General features: G+C 46.2%; 1 protein-coding gene across 2 annotated transcripts; it reads right to left on the bottom strand.

Moving 5' to 3' along the window:
- Positions 1 to 424: 424 nt before the first annotated feature.
- LOC102691952 (endoplasmic reticulum magnesium-transporting P-type ATPase-like) lies at positions 425 to 24162 on the bottom strand. 2 transcript variants are annotated; one of them, XM_015360244.2, is made up of 27 exons: positions 24044 to 24162; positions 22123 to 22259; positions 19846 to 20042; positions 19326 to 19477; positions 19114 to 19216; positions 18927 to 19013; positions 18565 to 18681; positions 16879 to 16971; positions 16521 to 16661; positions 15806 to 16088; positions 13478 to 13651; positions 10776 to 10878; positions 9959 to 10104; positions 9169 to 9353; positions 8500 to 8626; positions 8140 to 8246; positions 7099 to 7198; positions 6470 to 6578; positions 5991 to 6189; positions 4796 to 4876; positions 3835 to 3920; positions 3275 to 3356; positions 2778 to 2926; positions 2448 to 2545; positions 2088 to 2181; positions 1488 to 1658; positions 425 to 1010 (listed from the first exon to the last, which is right to left on the bottom strand). In XM_015360244.2, exons 1-27 carry the CDS (start codon positions 24136 to 24138, stop codon positions 938 to 940), a joined length of 3489 nt encoding a protein of 1162 aa, XP_015215730.2. In that variant the 5' UTR covers positions 24139 to 24162; the 3' UTR covers positions 425 to 937. The 2 variants fall into 2 exon arrangements, with proteins under 2 accessions (XP_015215730.2, XP_069037019.1); XM_069180918.1 differs by having other exon boundaries at positions 4796 to 4873.
- Positions 24163 to 24609: the final 447 nt, after the last annotated feature.

Below are 24609 nucleotides of genomic sequence, written 5' to 3'. Positions count from 1 at the left end.
ACAATTACATTATGCATTAGTTCGTACATTCTGTTTCCAATATTACAGCTGGCGAGCACAGGGTTCCAATCTTTACAGGTCTAGCCATCAGGAACCACTGAAGGCTGTCTGGCCATTATTGAAATAGATCTCCAGCCTACAGTCACAGAGCTCAGACAGATCCAGCAGACTAATCCTCTGCTGGACCTTCATTACAGTCACGTGCCTTAGAAATGCTAGAAATCTCCAAGGCATATGGAAGAAGGAATAAAAATAAATCCATAAAAATGCACTTTTCCTCACCTGATGGGGCATGTCAGAGTGCTTAATATTTTGGTTCATTTTTTGTTATAACAACAATTAAATGTTATAAACAACACACTCCGGAGAGAAAAATGATCTAATTCTCAAATTATTCTAATGAAATGTAACCCATAGGCACAACTTTTCTGCCTCAGTTTATTGTATGAACAAAGAGACTTGTACTCTGCAACTGTATTTTAGTCAGAGCTTATTATATACCGATCATCAAATGAAACAGTTTACACGTGTATGTTCTTTGAATGATAGAGAATGCATTTCCTTGTCCAAGCATTCCTCAACAAGCAAAAGGGGACAGAATCCCACAACACAAAGCCTTTGCAACCTCCTTTGTCAGTATACCTAATACTAAAAACAGAAGTAACATCGTGAATGTGTTTCATCTGTAAGTTTCCTTTTAACACTCAACATATTTTGCTGCTCTGTGTTGCAAAGAAGTGTTGGAATTTCCCCAGATTGACCAGAGGAGGGCGACATCTGCTGTCCCTCATCTTACTTCAGCTCTTATTGCTCCACCGCTGTGAGCACCTGCGTGCATGCACACCTGTGTCTCCCCTTCATCTTCCCAGGAGCGGCAGATTTACAATGCGGGGGAGAGACTGAAGGCCAGTCCGTGGTATGGGTGGTAACACTCATTTCAGAACGGCGAGTTCATCCCCAGCTTGGTGTCGAATTGAAGTTTCTGCCTCCTCTGATACCGCACCCTCATCCTACAACACAGCATGTGCACCAGTTAGCCCAGGATTGACCCAGGAGAACAAGACAAGCAACACAGACATCCCCAATACAGTGATACAGGAGCATTCCAAACTCTAGATGGATGGAAAAGACAAGTATTGGAGCAGGGTGGAAGGAAGTAATCTGTATTGTGTGATTTTTAACTAGGGAAGAATGTTTCCTGATTACCATCCAGATTTTTTTTGTTATTGATATCATTCAAGGCACAAAATAAGGGATCTAGCATCCCCAGGTGTGGATAAGCACATAATCACTTTACATTAGTGAAACAGGATAAATGCCTAAAACTCATCAGCTGGGTCCCTTTATTATCAGGTATTTCTGACAGCATATCCCTTTAACACACCAATGTGTTAGTGTAACAATAGGAGGGTAGCGTTAGGAGATGCAACACAAAGGCCCTTTGGACTGCGGTCCATGTTCTGCACTTGTGAGGTGACAGGACTTGCCTGATCTCATGCAGCTTCATGCCCTCGTTGATACACATTAGGGGCAGCAGCCACAGGAACCCCAGGAGCCAGGTGGCTGCTGGGATGTCAGAGAGGTCAAAGGTTAAATGGGCAGATGGATCTCTCCAAAGAAGATGGGTCCCTGTGGCTATGGAGACCTGGAGAGTGGGCCTGTCGCAAAAACAAATAATCAACCACAGTAAGTTTGAGATGATGTATCATCCCCTAACTAATGTCTGAAACGGCATCATTTTGAAAACAGAGAGATGTATTTCTAGAGTACCATACGCTCAATTCTGCACGTGAAACCTTTGAAATGTTCCCTTCTTTCTTTTTAATTTGACATATAACTTAAAAGGCCTCCTTTAGGGGACAGTTTAAGTCCCCTAAAACTGTCTAGCTGATTATAACAGATGCCATTTCCATAACAATTCCCATTGTAACAAGCAGTGTTATTTTAAATATTAATTAAAAAGTTATCACAGAACTAAAGGGATGGAGGATTTTCACTTGATGCACGAGTAGTGGTGAACAATGGGAGGAGGTGAGCCGTGTTGTGCATCTGGAGCTACTGAGCACTGTCACACCGGTGAGACTCACACAGCGACAAGGGCTGCACACCAGCACCGGTTACTCAGGGGGCTCTGTCTCCACAAGGGGTTGGAGCGATGTACGTGGCTGACCGACGTGCACACTGTAAAACAAAGCACGCTTACATTGTCATCTCACTGCAATGCAGAGCACATGCACAATGATACCACACTATGAAGAAGGTCTCCAATGCTTAAAACAAAACCGAGGTACAGAACACTAAAAGCACACACAGAGACATGCTCTTATGCTTCAGCTTTACTGCAACACTGGGTTCATGCACATTGTCACACTGTAGCACAGAGCACACAACCTGAGTTCACACAGAACAGATGTGCATGTCTCACTATAGCACCACTCTGTGCTCACATGCATTCAGCAAGATGAAAAAGGCAATAATCTTCTGGGCCAGGGCGAGTCCATCCAAGTGTTCTCTGAACCAATCAGGGGATGAGTCTGTGGAGTTCCTGCATTGGAGGAAAGGAGAAGATAGAAACAGTTCAGCACTCATTCCACACAACTCCCTCCCCTTCACCCTCTGCCCCTTACATTACAGTTAATGGGGAACCTGACTACATTCTCAAAATATTTGGTTTGATAATTGGTTGCAAAAAGTACGCAAACACCTTGTTGGTTCTCTGAACTGAAGTTCTCCACACCGTGGCACACCGCTGACAGCCCTGCACAGAGACGACTTACATTAGGAGAGCTGCCGGGTGGCAGAGATCAGCAGCCTCGTGGTTGATCTTCAGACAGAATCCGTGAAGCGTGAAGCCAAAACACGCCAGGTAGGTGCAGACAGTCAGGCCAAACTTCACCAGGAAATAGAAGACAAAGAACTGCTGGGTCTGGAAGAGACAGGGACAAAGGTAGTTTGCTCTTCAGTAAATCTGTGCTCTGCGGAACAGGAACTGGGTTAGTGACGCCATGCATTGTATCCATATAAGTTCTACTAATTGTTTCAGAATATAAAACGTTCTGTAATTTTAGTAATACAAAAAGAACTGATCAGCATATGAAACAGAAAAAGGCAAAGAACATTACTAATCCAGACTAATATACTAATTACCAATACTAAATATGAATGTAATGATTACTGATATTTTTAAGCACATTTCATCTGTCTTTTGCACAGCTGTTTAACCCTTTAATTCTCATCCCTCAGGCTCTCTCCTTCCCCCAGAGATTCTTCTTGCCTTCTTGGGCAGGAAGCGCAGGTTTTTCCCAGTGGGCACCTTCATGATCGAGCTGTCAGAGGGCTTCCCCAAGAGGGACACGCTGAGAAAAGAGAGGAGAGGCAAAAGAGTTATGAGAAAGAGGAAGAGGATGGCAGAGGGCACCTGTTTGAGGCAGGCACAGGACACAGCCTCATAGAGCACTGCTTCTCCACGGTTTGCAGCACTGTATATCCACCTTGTATGAGATTTTGGACAAAGACAGATATGCAACTATGTCTGTCCTAGAAAAAGGACATGGAAGACTTATTAACAAGCCTGGAGCCTGGGAAGTTTAGGAGTTCAGTACTATTGATGGCAGAGTATGAGAGGATGATTACCTACTAATATCAGGCTCCCCTCCTAAGGCAGTAATACTAGTAATACTATTACTATTAAGACCTGGGCCAGTTGAATCTGCAGTGGGTCTATTGAGAGAAGGGTTTATACAGGAGCACAAGAATATCAGCTTGTTACCTTTTGTGAACACAGAGCTATTTATGTGCATGCTGCTTAGTTGCTCGTTTACGGATACACCTTACCTGAGAAGGGGAAAGTAGAAACAGGAAAGGAGCAGCACATCGTTTGTGCCGAGAGGCGGTGGAAGCTGAAACACGCAGGCTAGGATCTGCACAGAGAGACACACTGAGCACAGTAGTCCTACCACATACACAGCGTAAGGAGGGACAGCACTGGACATCATGGGAGGACACCATGTCCTGCTTCACGACTGCAATGAAGAACAGTCTTCTCAAAGCACTGATAAGCACGGGGCGGTGTCTCTGTGGCTAAGGATCTGCGCCTGTGGCTGGAAGGTTGCCGGTTCATATCCAGTGGCCGGCAGAGGAATCTTACTCTGTTGGGCCCCCGAGCAAGTCCCTTAACCCAAGCTCCTCCAGGGGCACTGTATAAAAGGCTCATGGAGAGCAAGTTGAAGTATGTGAAAAGACAAATTCCTAATACAAGAAATTGTATATGGCCAATAAAGTGATATTATCTCATAAGCCCTAGAACAGGGATGTCCAATCCTGATCCCTCAGGGATAGAGCATCTGCAGGTTTATATTCCTGCTGAGCCCTTCACAATCTTTACCTCCTCATAACTGGCTTAATGAGAATAATTTAAAATAATCACATAACTATTCAGGTGCTCATGCCTTGAAGATGGCTGAAAAACCTACTAGGTAGCCCACTAGGACCATATCCAATTGGGAACTCCTGCTCTGAAAACCTCTGCTATACACCAGGATAATCAACAGTGAATGAAGTTTTCTAGTACTTGCAGATCCACACATGATAACTGATTTTGTGCTGTGTCACTGTCAGATCAGTCAAAGGCACAATGAAAAGAAACATCGAAGTCAATTTCTTCTATAAGAATCGCACAAAGTTTGGCGTGTGTCTGAACCATCACGGTAGGGGGGGAGGGGAGAAGCCAGCACTTGTCCCATGGACATTGTGGACACAAGCCCTTCAGACCCCAGCGCTGGCACGTCCTACTTGCCTGGATCAGGACCAGAGAGAGCTGGCACTGCAGCAGGAACAGGAAGCACTTCCTGATTCCAGAGGTGGTGTGCCGCGCCTTCTGGGAAGGAGAATACCATTACTACAACTGGACCAGCAATGGCCCTGTGTTGGAGAGTCCTGCAGAAAATGATTGTTGGGGATATGCTGATGCACACTAGAAATGCAGAAATCTAAGTCCTGAATTCCATCAATAGCTTGTCACGCACATATACAGTGTTGTTTACATTATATTTTTTAACACACATACTGTAAGAATAAATTGATTACAGATTGAAGGCAACTTTACTAAGCCGTGATAAATTAAGAACATAATAATGATTACAAAGGAGAGAAGGCCATTCAGTACAATACATTCAGTAGCTTATTTGTCCTAAGACACCATTGAGGCATTTGTTGAAGGAAGTCAGAGTATCAGATTCAACTTCATGGTTGAATAACGTGTTCCACACTCCCCCAGCCCACAGTGCCTCACAATATTGACTATGTTCTTGAGCCATCGGTTTTTCATTCCTATAAGCCACATGGGAATTTTCTATTTTCACAAAGGACAATGCGTGCTAGGATTACAATGGCACAACCTTGAGAAAATAAAGTTGAGTTCTTGACATCATAAGCTTTTTCTGCTAACTGACCATCTGTGTAACCAGATTACCAGTGCATATAAGCCAGTCTTTACCAGCTGGCTGCTGTTGTACAGGAAAAGTGGTAAAACATCCCACAGCAGTCTGTCCAGAGGCTGATCAGGCCTATGCATCAACACTACCAGGATTGAGTTAACATGCAGGGAAGTCTTTGATTTCTTTTTGCCTTTGCTGTGATTTTGTTTGATATCCATTCAAAATAGATCCTTTGGACATGAGTGTTGCGTTTTGTATCTGCATTGGTATAGGATACCTACTGTACATACAAATATATAAATTCTTAAGCTGATGTCTTAGAACAGAACTAGGAATGATGCAACATGAAAGTCAGACAAAACCACAAAGATTATGAGATACAGAGCACCTAGAAAGGAAATGCCTTGCATGTTACACAACAGATCATTGATATTTGATTGTGTTATTCTTGGTCAGTTTGCATCAGAGTGGACAGTGTCTGGGGTAACCTACTGGGATATTTACTCCCAAACATTTGTAATAACATAGGAAATATTGTGTTAGCAACAGTCTGACCTGCTTGATGAGTCGAATGATGGTGGTGTTGTCCTGGGAGCCCAGGTGAATGGTACAGGGCAGCCCACAGAGGGCGCCTGCGAGCTGAGCAGGCGAAAGTGGGGCTGACTTAGAGGCAGGTGGGCCCCTGGAAGTCGGGGGGGTAGATGTGTCATAATCAGACCAACAGCAGGAAGGAAGGAGCGGCTCCAGAGCGATACTGCAACACATGTGAAGCACAAAAAACACGATTGGTCAGCCGTCACATTACTCCATGCTAGGGCTGCTTTTCGTACCATCCCAATCTCAGTTTTTGATATGACTGAATACTCAGAAGCAAATCATGCAGTGAATATTGTTGGGAAACAAAATGACAGTTTATTATAGTTCAGTTTCAGTTCCCTTTTCACCAACGGTTTGGAAACCAACACGTGATTGCTTTCAAAGCAAGCAGGCCCTGTGTATCGGTAGGAACAGCACCTCCTGCCGGCAGAGTTTACCTGATATCACTCTGGAGGAAGACAGCATTGTTGTTGATGTTCTGGCTGCTGCCCAGACAGCACACCACCTCCCCGTACTCCTGCATCACCTGCACCATCTCACACATTGCTGCAAGAAGACACCGAGTCAGAGGCTGACACGGCCAGACACCGACATTCCGAAGACCACCCAGCCTTGAAGACACACAGGTTTCAACACATCACCTACAAAACTAGAACAGGGCTAGTGTATGTATTTGGGTTTACAAGATGTTTGGGGATACGTCTGTACCTTAAAGATTGAATCTCTCTGCCTCATGACTTGAGATGCGGAGCAGTTCGTATCGAAATGCAAGTAGAAATCCTGGAGATTTCTGTGCTATCTTGGTGGGCTGTGCAGGGCCTCCAGTCTTTTACAGAACCCACTGATTCCCATGTGCAGACGGGCAACAGATCACATCAGGCCCGACTGTAGCATGTGCATGAACAGGCCAGTAGCGTTTTGTTGTTGAGTTCATAATCGCCTATTGGCATCATTTTAGGGGACAGCCTTTGGGAACATAATATGGGGAACTGGGGGACAAAAAGGTGAAAATCCTGAATTGAAATAGGGGGAGCAGAGGACTGAAAGCTGCTGGGGTTCATCTTACTCTGAGGGGTGCAGTCTGTGAAAAGAGGCACCAGCAAGGGCACGTTGTCAATCTTTTCCAGATGGGGGCGCACATTCTCAATGCCCTTGGGAAGCTTTGCCTGGTATGAAAGAGAAAAAGACCTCTGAGATGAAGAGTGATAATTACACCATAAGGCAACTACAGAACTGCATGGACTCCCATTGTGTACTCATTGTGTTCCTGCTTTAAGACGCTGGGTGACTCATGTCTTTGTAAATGGTAGGATATTAAGACAGTACAATAAAACCTCGGTATTTGCGAAGGTTAGGCAGCTTTCAAATGGAGACTTTGCGAATGCCTTATGGGGAAAAATAAGGAATGATTCTGCAGTTCTCGAAAAAAAATCCGTAGTAATATTTTTGTTATAAATGTTAAATACTTCAGACATAATGTTAGTATTTATCAGCAGTAAGTATTTTTTATGAAAATGTATACTGGAAACTTACAACAAAGCAGTGGATTCCCCCTATAATTCAAATTATTGCATATGCAAAAAAATACATTAGATCACTGTTATGACATTATAACTTAACTGTATTCCACTGTATACTCTTCATTCTAAGTAGAGCACATTTTCTTTACTTGTTTTAATTATTCTAAATGCAGTGTTACGGTACTGTAATACGTTTTATTACAGCAAGGTAATAGCAAACAAGAAAGTACATAAACTGTACAGCATTGCACCCACCATGAAAATGGAGATGTCTTGCACATGGGGGCTGGAACTAAAAGTGAGCTTGTTGGCCACCCCTGGACGGAGTGGAGTAAGGAGGGGCGGCAGTAGCCTCACCCCCTCCCCGTTCAGCCGACTCACCCTCCTGCTCCTGCGGTTTCTCCACATCGAGGCACAGGAAGACACGCGAGAACTGAGACTGACACAAAGGGCTTGCGCGACCCACGAAGAGGCGCTTTTGGTCTGCAAATGTTGAGCAAGGGGTCGCCAATGATTTGGGGCGAAAAGGCAGGATCGCGAATATTGAGGCTTTTACTGTACCTCCACACAGCCAGTCCCCACCTCACCCTGTTCAGGTCCTCTAATAGGCAGGCCCCCTCACTGTCCAGGACGCTGAAGGTGGTCTTCTCAGCTGGCCTCCCCTCCGCATCCAGAAGGCACTCCTCCTCCATATCTACAAGAAGATCCAGGAGGCCCAAGATACTTTTACTGCTGCAACCAACTACTACTTCACCACGTTTATAAGCAGTGCAGCAAGCAGTTAAAGCGCTGTGCAGTGGTGTAGTGCCAGACTGAGTGGTTCTGTGGAGAATTGAAAGACAAGGTGGCTTTGTGGACAACCTGGTGCACTGCACACAAGCCATAGCTGAGAGACCGTGACAGTGGAGGTAACACCTCCTCCAGAAACTCAAGCTGACTTGGCTCACCTTCCTCTCTCTCCACGACGGGTGAATCAGTGTCTCTCAGACTCTCGGTGTCAAGGGGGAAACGGTCGGACTGCAGGGAGATGTGACAGTTCCAGCCAGTCTCCAAACCCATCTTCTCTGCAAACACCTACGCAGAGACACAGCAGCCCTGAGCAACACTCTCTGCCTGGCCCAAACTCGGACTCAAACACATCCCTCGACATTATAATGAAGAAAGCGGTAGATGTGGTCCATTGATGTTTCACTTCTTGCACCACAGGACGTTTCCCTTGTCATTTGAGCCACATCGCTGCTTTTGGTGCCCCAGCAAGACCTGAGATGCTATCAACCTGATGTTTCCTCCATGGCAACTGACAGCAAGTTGTATGACACCCCCACTGTGCTTTTGGGGAAATCTAAGGGCTGTTGCAGCCTCCTGCTAAATTGCCTCATTTCTAGGTCACAAGCGCTCGACTCTACAACTAAGTGCCAGCGCTGACTTCAGACACAGCATTAGAAAAAGTGTCTGCCGCTTCTATTGGTGTCTGCTCTGCGTACTGTGCATCCAAGCAGTACATTAGTGGAGGGTATTTCTAAAACTACTGAAATTTCAGATTCACCAGGTGAGGGCAGCACAGGCCTATAAAATAAGAGCAGGTTCAGTGTTCACACTCCACACTGGGGTCTTACCTTGCTCCTGACCTCCTCCTCCACGGAAAAGTAGACGAAGCGGATGCAGGCGCTGTCCAGCCCCGTGATGAGGCGCACCATGTCAGGGCGGGCCTGGTACTGGGAGGACACCAGCCCCAGGAAGATGTGCTGGTCCAGGGGGAGGTGGGGGCCATCCCTCTCTGGGGTGCTCTCACCGTCCACTCCTGCGCAGCGGAGCAAAGCACACAAGCACCTCCCAGATACAGAGCACCACACTCCTTCACCTGCTCTCCACTATCATGCAGTTCCACTTCAGTCTATCGCTCTGCACCTACTCTTGCGGAGAGAAACCAGCTGTAATGGTTTAATGAAACCACATACAGTATGCATTGCTTTGACCTTTGATTGTTGACCCTACTCTGAATAAATAAATAAAACATGCATGCCTTGCTTCTGAAAATCCTATTATGGAATCTTACCTGTGAGGTGTGATCACTGTGGGAATCTGGAGCTCAGCGAAAGTCCTAGTGTGCAGTCCTACCGGTGAGGTGTGATCTGTGGGAATCTGGAGCTCACTGAAAGTCCTAGTGTGCAGTCTTACCCATGAGGTGTGATCTGTGGGAATCTGGAGCTCACTGAAAGTCCTAGTGTGCAGTCTTACCCATGAGGTGTGATCTGTGGGAATCCTGAGCTCAGCGAAAGTCCTAGTGTGCAGTCCTATCTGTGAGGTGTGATCACTGTGGGAATCTGGAGCTCAGTGAAAGTCCTAGTGTGCAGTCTTACCTTTGAGGTGTGATCTGTAGGAATCTGATGCTCCATGCATTATTACCTGTGGTGCAAGCATATGATCCATGGGGCAGCTCCACACACTTGCCATTGATTTCAGGGTCCAGAGGGTGCAGGAGGGGTTTGAATGACAGGGCTAAGCAGTGACCAGCCATGCAAGAGCGCTGGTAGAAATCAAGGGCCTTCTTCCTGCAGGTGCAGAGAAAAAGGCACTTTCACCTAGACCTGGATCTTTGGATTGGTAGCTTTCAGTTGATTTGTTGCATTTGATTTGCTTAATATTGTGTAATGCGGATATTATATGTGAGGATTTTCAAACCCTGCATACAGTGGAACAATGCAGCAGTGGGAGTAACACAAAAAGGGTGAAAAGTGAAAACAAAAAGGCAAAAATAAAGGTGTACCACTTTGCATCACGACCTCCAGGCTGGGCTTACCCTATTTATTGGGGTCCAGCCTGGGAAAAAGAAGAGCCACCGGCACAGCGGGGACCAGACTGGACTGACCCTGTTAAGTGGGGTGCAGTCAGGCAAGAACACAACAAGAACTCTGTGTGTGAGGAAGGTGTGTGTGCCTGTCCAGTGTGCCTCTATAGGACCTGCCCAGCTGTGGCTCATCATCTAGGAGCCGGGACAGCTGGGACTACAAAGACGAGGCTCCGCCCCTTCTACCGGGGCTCCGCCTCCACAGTGGACACGCCCCCGTGTAACACCACAACAGTAAGTTTCCCCTTGGCTGACTTGTAATCAGTGAAGTGTGGTGAAGGCCAAAGCTGATCAGTCCTTAAATAGTAACGGAAGCACGTGCATTAAAAGTTGCCAGCCCAGACAGGTGAGAACACAAGAGGCTCAGGGTGGTACCTGTCAGTGTCGGTGAGGGGGCAGAGGTCTGTGCCATCCCAGAATTCAGTGCAGGCCGAAAGGACAGCATCAGCCGAACCGTACGAGAAGAGCTGCAGGCAGCCTGAAGAAATGAGCAGGTATCATGAAAGTCCCCCAGGCCAAGCTGAGCTAATCTCTGGAGGAAGGTACAGTACATAACCACTGGCCACAACAAACAGCTCTGAGGATAAAGGAGCAGCACCTGCCAGCTCTCAGCTCTAAGTAAGCCATCCTGTTCCAATCGGCTCCTGTGAAGCATGGGACGTTCACAGTTTAAGAGCCAAGCAGGAGCAAAACTGGACACACCAGAGGGTGTTAAATTGCAATCAGAACTCAAATATCCCAGGAAGCCTCTAAAGTCCTAGACTGAATTCCCCTTAGGTGATCTGTGTAAAGTGACGTGCCATGCATGCAATTACTTTGTCAATAATTCAGAGTTATACTGTAATAAAATTGATTTTTGCAAAAACAACATTGCACTACATGTTTTTAATTCTTGATTCGGGAATGTTATAAACTCGTTGCCCTTATTTTCTGGAAACATGGAAGACAAAACACATAACTGGGTGCGCCTTTTACTGCTTCATAGCGGCACTGCCTGTATGTGCTCGCAAATCTTACAGTACTCCCTGCTTCATTTACATATTTATTTTGTTTTCGCGTGGCACTTGTGCTGCCCTTACTCTGCCAGAGGGTTGTCATGCTCTTATTGTAGCTGTCATGTTATTGCTCCTCTGTTTTCTTGCGGTCATATCTATTGTCTCCTCTTGTACCTGCACTTTGTGAACGTGCTATGTCAGTTTGGGTATGAGCTCAACTGTATTTTGTGAAATAGTAATAATAATACCATAAAAGAAACCTGAACTAGAAAAGCAACCCAGAGCTTAACATGAGTCACATTTGAAAGAAGAGGCGTTCTTCCCGGGCTAAACAAGCATTCGGGTTCATGTAGCGTTCACTGTCAACGTCAAGGTGAAACTACAATCCACCACCAGACAGACACTTTATTGAACCCGTGAGGGAAATTGCAGAATTTGGTGCCTGGTGACTGAGGAAGGGACTTGATTGTCAGTCAGAACACTATACACAAAGCTTCTTGCTTGCTCCTGGCAAGTATCTGTGTAATGGAAACGTTCTGTGAAGAAATACGGGCATCTCTGTCTACCAGGAGCGCTGTTCCCAAAATATACACAACTTGCTCACTTCCTCCACCACCAGGCAAGATTTTCTTCCCACTCATAAGTTCTGTGACCTTTTATCCCGGCCTCAGTGTCAGATAACGCAGGAGAGTTGCAAGAGTCGTAGTTTAACGCAGGAGAGTTGCAAGAGTCGTAGTTTCTTCCTGTGGTTTCAGCGTTGTAGCACAACGATGTTGTGCTACAATTTTCCCCAGGAAAAAATAATACCATATCGATCATACTCATGATGATTAAACCAGGGTAGCCTAAAGCTTTCCACACAAAAATACCACATATCAGTATCATGGTTTAATATTGTACTGTTTCTGTTAAAAAAAATGGTGTTTGACGAGTCTACATTATATCGTGAAGCTGTGTCTCAGCTTCCTCCTGCTGACTGGCTTGATCCCAGTAGAATCCAGCCAGCTGTCTTAGAGAGAAATATCTCCTGAATGCAGTTTCATCAGCAGAACTGAGTTGCAAAAGAAAGCTGCACAAAATGGACTGGCTCTACATTTCAGTGTTTCAGAGAATCTTTCAGAGCCTCGTGCTGTGGTGTCTCAGCTCAGGCCACTGACACCTCCACCGGCAGGGCAGTATTGAGACCAACACACCACTGCGTTCTCAGATCCTGGAACCTTTGGGAGCACACACACATGAAACGCATACTTTGGTGCAATAAAAGAAAAGGCAGATTTAAAGTCTAATAAAAACCAACGACATCATTGGAAAGCGACGGAGAGGTAAAGTAAAAAAATAATTATACAAACAAATGTGTCCCCCCAGAATAGTAAATGCAGTCAAAGAGGAAAATGTATGCTGTTCACTTTTAAAAGGGGTATTTCCATAGCTGTAAAAAAAGGAAGCGGTTTATTTTTACATTTCCAGTCTCTGTTTTTTGTTAAAAAATTACGGCATTCCGAGTCGAATTCCCATTTATTGTTTCAACGCGTTTCCCAGGCAATCCCAGGGGCGCTCTTGTGAGGGCATGAGAGAGGAACGGTGCCCTGCGTCCAGGCTGTTTCCCGGGCAGTGAGTCACAGGGCAGCACGCACGCAGACCCCAGCACAGGAAGCCTTGAAAACTGACCCTCACAGAGAGCAGTACTCTCCATGGGCTCCATAACGATACAGCCACAGCTGCTGCCTAAAATACAGCTCCACGTGGTAGATTTTGTCTATTGTGACTCACAGTGCTGTCATCCGCATGGGGACCACATCTGTCAGCCTTGGTTCATTTTAACAGGAGCGGGCACTAACTTTGAGAGTTGAGACTGGGGTTAAGGCTACGTCTTGGATTAGGGTAAGAGTGGATTCTTGGAAGGGCAAACGCATCCAGAGCGGAACCCAAACTGACCTTATAGGTCTGAGTATGTGAAAGCACTGTGGCATTTTGGCCTCTTTATACAAAGACATGCCTGGGGTTAGTCCTTGTGAGCTGCCCATGATAGTTCAAAGCCAGTGTGGTGCAGAACAGCGCATTGCCGTGTAACACGGTGCAGACCTGTGTTTCCGTCGTGAACCGCCAGGCTGATGATTTGAGGGAAAGGCAGCCTCCTCAGGGCTAGGATCTGTGGTTGCCAGGGATAGGCATCCTGCACACGGGGGGCGTTGGGCAGAGTATAGGCTGCCATGCTCATCTGCTGCTGGAACGGCTCCTGCGCTGAAGGCCTGAACCCTGAGAGCACCACAGACAGGGAATCAGAACCGAGCAAACACTCACTCGCAGAGACGCACCACCCATACAGTGACCTGGGTTCCCAGTGTGGAGCTTGGCACAGCAGAGTCAGACAACCAAAAGAATATCTACACACCTCTGAACCAGACGTCCATACACAGGAAGAACACAGGACGCGCCGTTCAAAACCTGCATTTGCTTAAGTTCATTCTCAAATGCGAGGTTCAAAATGACTGTCAGTTAAGGAAATCACAGAGTATGCAAAGTTTGGTGAGTTAGTATAGTCTGGGTGTTTTACCAGTTGACTGATAACCAGATCACTCACCCTAAAAAAATGGTTTCATCGTCATTTTGAGTAAGTATGATGGAAAGACTGAGTGGCAGACTTCGCAGATGCCTGTCTGATGCCCAACTGTAAATGTCTCATCTTTTATCAGTCATCTGAACAGGGTGAAAATGGAGACCTGAGGTTTCACACTGTGGGAGAAAAGTAAGATGGGGGGAGAGGTGCACGCAGAAATCTCTTCTCGACAGACCTGGGGAAGTGAGAAATGATCTTCCTGTGCCAACTGGCCTAAGAGAGATGCTTATGTCATCTGAGCAACGGCGCTTAGTTAACTCTTTCCATTGTGACACTTCTGCACGGCCTACCTCCTTTGTGTCACATGGATCATAAATGATTACTGTGAACAACAGCTATTAACTGACATCTTTTTTTTTCCAGCTCCCATCTTCTGAGAATTGACACTCTCCTATTTTAGCCTTTGTTCCAATGTCTCTACTGCACTGTTTTAAAAGCCATGCTCTTTATGTCATGTTGTACAGCCAGGGCAAGGTGATGTGAAAAGGACTTGCACAAACACATATACAGTATACTGAACTATAAACCTATAAACCTATACTGAAATGCACACAGGCACACATGCACACGTACAGATATGAACTCAGAGGCTCAACACAGACACACAAGCACACACATACACGCACACACAGGCACAGGAACAAGGAAAGCTAGATCAGCAGCCCTCTTGTGATTCATCCCCAGTGACCCATAGATCAGATGAGTCATCGGGGAAAGATACCGTCTTAACCAGAAGCGCTGAAACACAGTGTCTCTTCAGGAGGGGGAAAACAGCTGCTCTTAACTATGCAGGAGGAGGCAAAGCAAAGCAAAAACAACACATTAGAAAAATACAGTCAGTCTCATTGGATCTCTAGAACAGGATAGCAGCCAATGAAATGTGCAAAAAGGAAAATGAAATGTGTCCTGCAGTCTATTATTTAGTAAAACAGTGAGCATTTTTAAGCAAGCACGTGTGTTATCCAAAGTCACCATGTGTAGAAATATTACCTTCTTGGTGTCTAGTGACTGTTTGGCAGTGACCATAGCAAGCATTAAGCTATTTGCAATTCAGCAGCATCATTGATTGTGGACAGGGCATTTGGATGTATACCTAAGGCAATTCCATATGAAATGTATTGCAAAATTACAATGTTGACACTGATAAGGATTCTCAAGAGGGCTCGTGTGCATGGTGGGGATTTTTTCCAGGATTAAAAATACGGTGGGAACACAGAGTCCGTTATCACCAGGAAACAGGTGCCTGGACTGGTGGGTGCTATGGGAAATGTGTTTTTGGAAACGAGTCCTGCACTGAAAGCACTTGCTGAGCCGCTTTCTCAAAGCGATGAAACACTTCTTACTGCACACCCTCAAACTGCAGTAAAGTGCCAACCTGCTCACTGCAAGTTGATATCAGGCATGCCATCTATATCCTGTGGGCCAGTTCACCCCATCTCACCCCCCAGCTTGTTTAAGACCAGGACAGCTCACGCAGTTCACCCCATCTCACCCCATCTCACCCTCCAGCTTGTTTAAGACCAGGACAGCTCACACGGTTCACCCCATCTCACCCCATCTCACCCTCTAGCTTGTTTAAGATCAGGACAGCTCACACAGTTCACCCCATCTCACCCCATCTCACCCTCCAGCTTGTTTAAGATCAGGACAGCTCACATAGTTCACCCCATCTCACCCTCCAGCTTGTGTGGGATCCAGGCCAGCTCACACAGTTCACCCCATGTCACCCCCCAGCTTGTTTAAGAACAGGCCAGCTCACACAGTTCACCCCATGTCACCCCCCAGCTGGTTACCCAGGATGCGGGCCAGCTCACAGAGCCCCCAGGGCAGACACACGGGCTGGCAGCGTGGCCGGCTCCTCAGCAGTGCCGCATGGGTCAGGTGGTCCGCAAGGCGCCAGTGAGTAGCCGTGGCACAGGGGTCACAGAAGGCCAGGAGGGCGCCCAGGCCCAGTGGAAGCAGCGAGGGGGTGTGGCACTGCCAACGCGAGTCATCAAACTGCACCTTCATGTCCGCCTGCCTGTCTGGGGAAAGGCTGAGCACCTGCAGAACACTCCCACCAGGAGATGAGAGGGCCTGCAGGGAGAACAGGGAACAGAGACTCATCGGGATGGAGGGAGGGGATATTTAACCATTAAATTTAGGCCATGCACATACATATTTAAAGTTTTTTGGCACAATATTCTTTTATGAGGTGTTAGTAGGAATGCAATCAAAAATCTTATCTTGTGCCCATCAACCATTCATTTTCTAATGCTTCATCCAATTCAGGGTCGCAGAGGCACATCTTGGAAAGCAAGAGGCACAAGGCAGGTACACCCTGGATGGAACGCCAGTCTGTTGCAGCTTGTGTCTATCATACCCAATCTAAATGGTAGTGTATTGTACAGGGTCTCAATGTAGGTGACCAGAAACAAGACTTGTATGCCTTAAATGCTAGTGAACCTTATCGAAAGTTTAAGAGATTGGATCATGTTCAGGCTATAGTTTTCCAGGAGCATGTCTCACTGGCTGGGGGCTGTATTTGGGATCCCTGGCGTTCCTCTTGCTGTCTCCACCAGTACAGGGGTGTCTGCTGAAAAACAGAACCTTCTCCGGGTTCGGACTGGGCCAGGATAGGATCCCCTGCTTATCCACACAGCACAGCACCTGAGTACCCAAAACACAGGGAGACAGTTCTCTAGATTTCAACCACAATGGATGCAAAGCACAATGCTGTATCTCTAGACATTAATTCAAAGTCTTGGACACAGGAAGGTGCAAGTCTGGATAATTCAGTCTAAAAACCTTGAACCAAACAGAAGGGTAGACACTGAGGGAAGATGGAAGAGGTGGATATTTTGTACTCTGGAGTGGAGAAACATACTGTGACCGAACCCAGGCTATGCAGAAGGCTGGTGGTATGGCACAGAGCTGGTGAAGAACCGCACAGTACCGCGACGTACCTCCTCCAGCAGTCCTGCAGTGCAGAGAGAGCACCATGAGACAGGCATAGCTTCCTGAAGACAAGGATAAAGATCCAGTCTAGGGTTCAAAGTAGTAGCCTCAGTACACCTCAAAAGGCTTGAGTCACCCTGTTCTGTGTCTACTGCATGTGCTCCTTGCAAAGTACCCTCTAGTGCAGTGCGTCTCAAACCATGCTCAGAGACATATTCACATGCTTTTGAATCAGAAGAGATCATGTTGGACCAAGAGCTTCATGCAACTCTTCCCAGCATTGAACCAGCTATCAAACTGTTATCTTCTTTGAAACAGGCTCACATTTCACATTGAAACTCTAGTCCCTAAAAGCAAAGTCAAACATTTCTCATTAGAACTGTAGTTGCAGTTTCAGTTCAAAATCAAGGTTATTTCTGCCGATATTAGTGCAATTATTGTAAAGTCATTTGGTGTGCAGCAGGCTGAAAATGTTCGGGATGCACTGCTCTGCATGACCAATGGCAAGGAGAATGTCAACAGCTTGTTCATTGTTTTAAATTAGAATTGGCAAATATATCTGTGTGTTTTTCATGTCTTGGGCTTGCAAAGCCCATGACCACGCATAGGGAGAATGAGGAAGTGCAGACAGAGTCCATTGACCCGCCCACCTTCCAGCTACATGTCTGCACTCCATAGTGGAGGTTCAGCCCTGATTGGAGGAGAAGGGTGTCCATCACCAGCTGCACTGCATGAGGATGAGAACTGAGAGAGTCCTGGCTAACTAATCCTCCCTACCCTCAGAGGCACTCAGCCGATTATGCATCACTGCTTCGGGCATCAAAGTCATAGCTGGCTGGTGACATGAGCCAGGCTCCAACCCGTGCTCATAGAGTTGAACCCGGACCTGAGCAGAAGTCTTTACAGTTTGAGCCAAACCTGAGACCCCCGCAGGTGGTTTATTTTAATGTCATCTCCTGTCGCGAGGCAGCGCAGGATAATCGCAAACTTAAACTTGCAGTAACCTACAGTTGCAGCAGAGCGGACCTCGTTTGTAAAGCGATTGGTGTCACACAGCGTTTACCCTGCACTCTTGCAAAAAGGAAAACCAGTTTCCTCACACGGAAAAACGAAACAATTTTTACTCAGATTTTCAGCATCACGCATGATAAAACGGGCAAATTCCATGAATCATTTTCTTCTTCTTAAAGAAAAACAGGTGTAAAATGAACACAGTGGTAAATGTTTTAGAAACATTACCTCCCAGCTGTAGGACTGACACATCAAGACAAGCTGTTAGGACCTGTGAATACTGTGAGGTGTGATGTGTGCCTGAGGTGTAAAACACTCCTTCCTGTTGATGTCTGAACACAGATCAGGGTCTTAATCAGACTCAGGGTGGCTTTTTCTTCAGCACATTTCTTCACCTAACCTTTCCTAATGCTGAAGGCAACCTTGCAGATATTTTCTATGGCGTATCTTAATGGAAATTTTGGAATAATTTACGTTTTTTTTCATGTTTTACCACACACATCCACGCTCCGTCATGCTCTACTAGATTTAACTTTTCTTTTACTCGGACGTGGGTTTATGAAGACGGCGCAGGCTGTTGAGGCCTGTTGTCATAGTGACCCACCTTCCAGTCCCAGGGTGGGGATCCCAGCTGGTTGAGCACCGTGGCCTCGCCATACACACTGACCTGCAACCATAGCAACGGGAAGGCCAGGGGCAGCAGGGGCAGCACCCCGTTCACCTGGAGACGGCAAGAGAGAGCAAAGCACCCCCCCCCCCTCAGTTAACCTGTAAACAGGCCAAGGGAACGAAGGATAGAGTATAGGAGAAGAGGGAAACGGAAAGTGTCACGTTCCGAAACTCAGTGGAGTAGTCTGTACAGAGAAAACCTTCTGAAGTGATGTGAGCGTACTATCGACAGTGAAGGCGAACTTGAACGAACAAAGGATTGAATAACCCTCATGTGAATAGCTTGTGCGGGCTCACCGGTAGTTGTAGTACTGGGACTGGCCAGGGGCCCACCCCTGGGGCTCCCAGAAGGTAGCGGGTGAGGTTCACTATCACTGACACCACCTGGACAATGCAGACACAGTAGGTTAGCCTAGCAGAGGGAGGTAGCATGGTGACAGAGCCTGAGCGTACTGGGCGGTGTACTGGGCCGCCTTCCTCTTACCAGCACCAGCGGTGCGACCCACGTCTCCAGCAGTCTCTGTGCCGTGAAGCGCTCGTTGTCCAGCACTGTGACTGGCCGCTGTGGCCCCATCTCCAGACACTGCCTGAGGGGGAGGCAGGGAGAGCTCAGCTAGTGAGCTGCACACAGCACACAGACTAGCACTGCGGAGCCTGGACTAGACCGAGAGATCCCTGCAAGATCAAGAGACTCACTGCAAAATTCTGACAGCTGGCGTCTTTGTCACCCTGAAGAGTTGTGGGTGGACCAGGTTATGAGGGCGAGGCTTGTGACTATCCAGTGGGGAAGGTGGAGAGGAGAGATGACTGAAAACATCCCCCCGGGAGAGGACCACATGCTCCTCCTCCTGTGACCATGGAGACAGGAGACAGGTCACTACGGAGACCAGCAGCACTGCAGACAGTGGCTCAACACATGTCAATAATTTACTTTTCATCAATTCGGATCTTGCAGGTGCTGCTTTAACAAAATCATAATAGTTTCTATTTATGTTTTCCATACCAGTCTTGCACATGAAAGAATCCTCACTTTGGATTAAGGCCCCAGAAGCTTAGATCACATAATGTTTTGTAATAATTAGCATACAGATTGATGGAGAGTCAAAACCAAAACAAGCCAGGTGGTGGCCTGATCAAAAACTTGGGCCTGATAGTGAAGGAAAGATGGGAACCACAATGAAACGCAATCAAGAGAGGTGAGGTGAGCCCCTTTTACCTGAATGCCCCTGAGAGCCGTAGGAGCTTCGGCCCCTGGCCGCAGAGCGATGATGTCACCTTCCACCAGCAGGCTGACTGGCAGGTTGACAAGATGACCGTCACGGTATGTCCACTGCAGAGAAATGGCCTGAGATGGCAGGGAGAATAGGGTCATGTAGCTTTCTGTCCAGTCAGGCTGAGTGTGGCTCAGGAGACCTGGAATAGCAACGAGAACTGTTTGAGTTTTGCAAAGATGACCACCTGTGAACAAAGGCCATCTGTTAATTTGCAGAAGGCTTTGCTCAAGTGTTGGATGAGGGGGAAAAGCATGTAAACATTTTCAGAGCTGCAAGCGAAGGAAAAATGTGCCTGGAACACCTAAAATAGAAAAAAGCTGAAGCTGAATAAAAATGAGAGGAAATACATGGCTATTTTTACAATGCCCAAGAACCTTTTGTTTTGCAGAGCATTATTTCTCATTTAACACAGCCCATGAGTCAGCCAAAATTAGGTCATTTCCTTTATATCTAAATACTGCCCCTACAGAGAGCACACTGAGCGACATTTACAAACCATTCCCTTATCAAAAACAATGCACTGAAAAAATCTCGTCTAGAGATATGGAGAAAGAGCCATAAAACCTCCTGACCAAGCAAAAACATTTAGTTTAACTCATGTTAAATGCAAAAAAAGAGCAATAATAATTACTTGTGGTGACACAAAATGAAGCGCGTTATGAAATAAGCATCCGACTTCGCCTTTTTGAATTTTTCAGTGTGGAATTTGAACTGGAATCAGTTTAAGAATTCAATACCACAATTTCCCTCATTTAACGAATGGTGGAAAGAGAATTCAAATAGAAAAGGGACATTGAACATTCCTTCATTGGGATCTGGAACTAGCGTCAAAAGTTCTGACTAGTTTTCTTGGAAAATCATTAAAATCAATTTGATTTTCAACACTTTCTTAAAGACTACAGGAGATTTAAATTCTCATTTGAACTGGGAAAACCCATCAGAGCCGGCAGTATCTGAAACTGAAATAGCAGAAATGGCAAACGACTGCTTCCTTATTCAGTCTGTCGGGGGAAGTACCAGGGAAATGCCTGTATTGGTCAAGTCAATCAGTGACCATAATATATTCTTTGAAGTATACTTTGAAACTTCAAGACAGTAGACATGAGGAAGCAATAAAAGAGGCATCACATTGGGATCATAGCCAGCAGCCGTATCACCCTGCAGCTCTCAACTGGCAGCCCAATGAAGCTACAGTAAGTAGGGTTGAGCCTGGTCAGTAGTTGGATGAGAGACCTTCTGGGAAGCAATGGTTGCTGCTGGAAGAGGTGTTAGTTGGGCCCGTGGGGGGGGGCGCCCACCCTGCGGTCTGTGTGGGTCCTAATGCCCTGGTATAGTGACGGGGACACTATACTGTAGTGGGCATCATCTTTTGGATGAGACGTTAAACCAAGGTCCTGACTCTTAGGGGTCATTAAATATCCCCGGGCATTTCTCGCTAAGAGTAGGGAGTTATCCCAGTGTCCAGGCCAATTTCCCTCCATCTGCCTTTACTGCGGCCTCCCAATTGTCCCCATGTATGATCGGCTTGCACTTGCCCTGTGATGGACTGGCGTCCCATCCAGAGTGTAACCTGCCTTGTGTTCGTTGCTTGCCGGGTAGGCTCCAGCTTCCCGCGACACTATGTGGTATAAAGCGGTTTGATGAGCAGCCACAGAACACAGGGCACTTCAAGAACTAATAATAATAATAATAATAATAATAATAATAATAATAACATTACTTTATTAACCCTTTACAATTTCTTGCATTAGGAATGATCTTTTCACACACCCCAGCTTACTCTCCATGAGACACACAGACAGGGAGAGAGAAGCCTGGGGTCAGAGCGCAGGGTCTGCCATTGTACAGCACCCCTGGAGCAGTTGGGGTTAAGGGCCTTGCTCAGGAGCCCAACGGAGTAGGATTCCTCTGCCGGCTGCGGGATTTGAACCGGCAACCTTCCAGCCACAGGCACAGATCCTTAGCCACAGAGCTTCCGCTCCACCCCCTAAACTAGGGCTGGACTGCTCACTGACAGACCTGGGGAGTGGATGCTGAAATCACCCTTTTAATAACCCAGTTACCCCTTGTCCCAGGTCTGAAGAAGGTGACAAACTTGCAGGTCTGTTTTTTTGCAGTGGTGAAAATGGGAGCGATCGGCTCAGAGCGCCGGTATTGAAAAGGCTAGTCTGGGCTTCGGGGAGCTCAGGGCTGCGTGGCATTGACAACTGGCACCTCACCATGGATGGTTTGCAAGAGGGCCTGCACCCGGCGTGGCATCTCCTGGGTCCTCAGGTGCTGCTGCCATGCCAGGGCCGCCAGACTGACCATCAGGAGGAGCAGCAGGGCACCACCGCTGAGCAGTGCCACCTGGTGGCTGCAAAGACAATGATGGCAAAAAACAAGGTATATTATCTCACCATACAATTAATAATAATAATTCCTTACACTTACAGAGCGCATTTCTGGACGCTCCACTCAAAGCGCTTTACAGGTAATGGGGATCCCCTCCACCACCACCAATGTGCAGCATCCACCTGGATGATGCGACAGCAGCCATAGTGCGCCAGAACGCTCACCACACATCAGCTATCAGTGGGAAGGAGAGCAGAGTAATGAAGCCAATTTATAGGACGCCAGGGTAACACCCCTACTCTTTTTGAGAAACACCCTGGGATTTTTAATGACCACAGAGAGTCAGGACCTCGGTTTTACGTCTCCATCCGAAGTACAATTGAAGAATTCTCCTGCAGGTGCCATCTCTAATTTTAGACCGGCTCTCTAATGTTATCCAGGCTTGATAACTGGTGACACTCATGTTATTTGTGTTATTTGAAGTGGCTTCTACTGTTCGGATGTTTCAATAAATGCCACTAGTAATTTTGAGTACACAATAACAATTTTCAATTATAGCTAAGATTGTTTGAAGAGTAAACATTTATTTTCATCTTGATGTGAAGATGAATAATCCCTTTTTCCCCATGAGATTTCAACTTATTATAGGATAGTCCTAAACTACAGTGCATTGTTTCCTTGTTGGGTAAGGAATACGAGGTCATTATACTCTGATTTTTAAGCATGACTTCATCCAGGGCATCATGACCTCTGCCAAAGCCAATTCACAATATCTAGAGCAGATTAGCACACAGCCAGTTTACCTTTAATATAACAGTGTGAGAAACCACAGTGAGAATAATGTCATGGTAGCTGGTAGCTAGTGACTAATAGTGGTAGCTAGTGACTAATAGTGTGTGACCCCAGTGCTCATAGGCCACATCACCACATGGATTAATTCTATATGCCTAGAGTGGGCACAATAGAGCATCCTATTCAATGCATTGCAAGAATGGGATCCCATCAGAAACTTTAGTTTCAAAACTAGAACACACCCTGGAGCTGGTGCCCTGTAACAGGATCTTTAAAATAAGTGATCCCAGGAAGGCAGACCCACAATAAGTAAGGTATTTTGTGAGTGATTGCACTTTATAGTGCAAAGGCAAACTAATCAAACAAAAACCTAGCTCCTTATCGAACAGCTATATAGATGTCTTACTGTCATAGAGAAAGGTCTTAGCAGGAAGTAATCTGACCTTTAATTAGGAAAACATTTACAAACACAGATCACTAAAAAAACACAGCATGCAAACAAATAAGAGAAATGTTTCCCATTATCACATCTGTTCAGGTTCATGTCTGTGCTAATGCTCAACGTTGTTCTGTACTGTGTGACGCACAGGCTAATGATGTTCTTCAAATATTTGAATATTTCATGAATAAGTCTGTCACGTATTCATAAACGCTGCAGGACACACCAGTAAAGAGTAGATGGATTTTCCATACCTACGTGTTCCCCACTGGAAGAGAGTTAACGAAGACCCATACCTCAAATCCATATTTAAAATATGAGTGGGCACATATACTTGAAGACATTTGAAAGTCGTATATGTAAGAATATATATATATGAATAGTTCTGGTACGTGTCTGGTAAATACATTTTTAGGGTTATCAATTAATCTCAGTTGTCTTCTGTAATTAATTCAGATGGTTAATGTGCAGTTATTGGAGATGAACTCCACTCCCTCTTGTCTGTTGGTTTCTGTCTTGGGCACATATTCTGCTCCATCAGGCCTCTCTCTGTGTAATCTCTCTCGGCTGCGTACCTGGGTGGAGTGGGGGTGCTGTGGCAGGCCAGCAGTGCCAGCGCAGACAGCAGTGTGAGCAGGGCACCAGGCCAGTGCAGGCTGGACCAGCGCATGCTGTGGTGCAGGAAACTCTGTTTCCACAGAGCCTGGGGGAGGACACACACACACTGTCAAAGACCAGACCACAACACCACTGAATGTATACTTGACCTCCAGACTTCATCAGTCCCAGAATACATTCATTCCAGAATTCATCAGTTCCAGAATGAATTAATTCCAGACTTCATCAGTTCCAGAATGAATTGATTCCAGAATTCAACGGATTCCTGAATTCCTTCATTCCAGAATTGATTAGTTCCAGAATCCAATAATTCTAGAATTCATCAGTTCCTGAATTAATTAATTCCGGAATTGATCAGTTCTAGATTTCATTAAATGGAATTTATAACAAGAGGTCAGGAGGGATGATAGCCAGATCAATCAGCCTCAGCTGCCAATCATTGAATTGTAATCATTCTGACCTCGTTTCCTCATGTAAAAACTATAAACATAGCACATAATCTCCCTCTCTTCCTCATGTATGT

This window comes from Lepisosteus oculatus, chromosome 19 (genome assembly GCF_040954835.1).
Source record: "Lepisosteus oculatus isolate fLepOcu1 chromosome 19, fLepOcu1.hap2, whole genome shotgun sequence".
Taxonomy (NCBI): Eukaryota; Metazoa; Chordata; class Actinopteri; order Semionotiformes; family Lepisosteidae; genus Lepisosteus; species Lepisosteus oculatus.
Note: the sequence above shows the minus strand (reverse complement) of the source record. Positions and strands in the feature narration are given on the sequence as shown.

Excerpts from the sequence above, each read along its gene's own strand:
- LOC102691952 (XM_015360244.2), bottom strand. The coding sequence starts at position 24,138 with ATGCGCTGGTCCAGCCTGCACTGGCCTGGTGCCCTGCTCACACTGCTG. Across the intron at positions 18,682-18,926 it reads TCCCAGTACTACAACTACCG|GTGAACGGGGTGCTGCCCCT; the intron begins GTGAGCCCGCAC and ends TGCCGTCTCCAG. Across the intron at positions 2,546-2,777 it reads CACCCGGCAGCTCTCCTAAT|GAACTCCACAGACTCATCCC; the intron begins GTAAGTCGTCTC and ends CCTCCAATGCAG.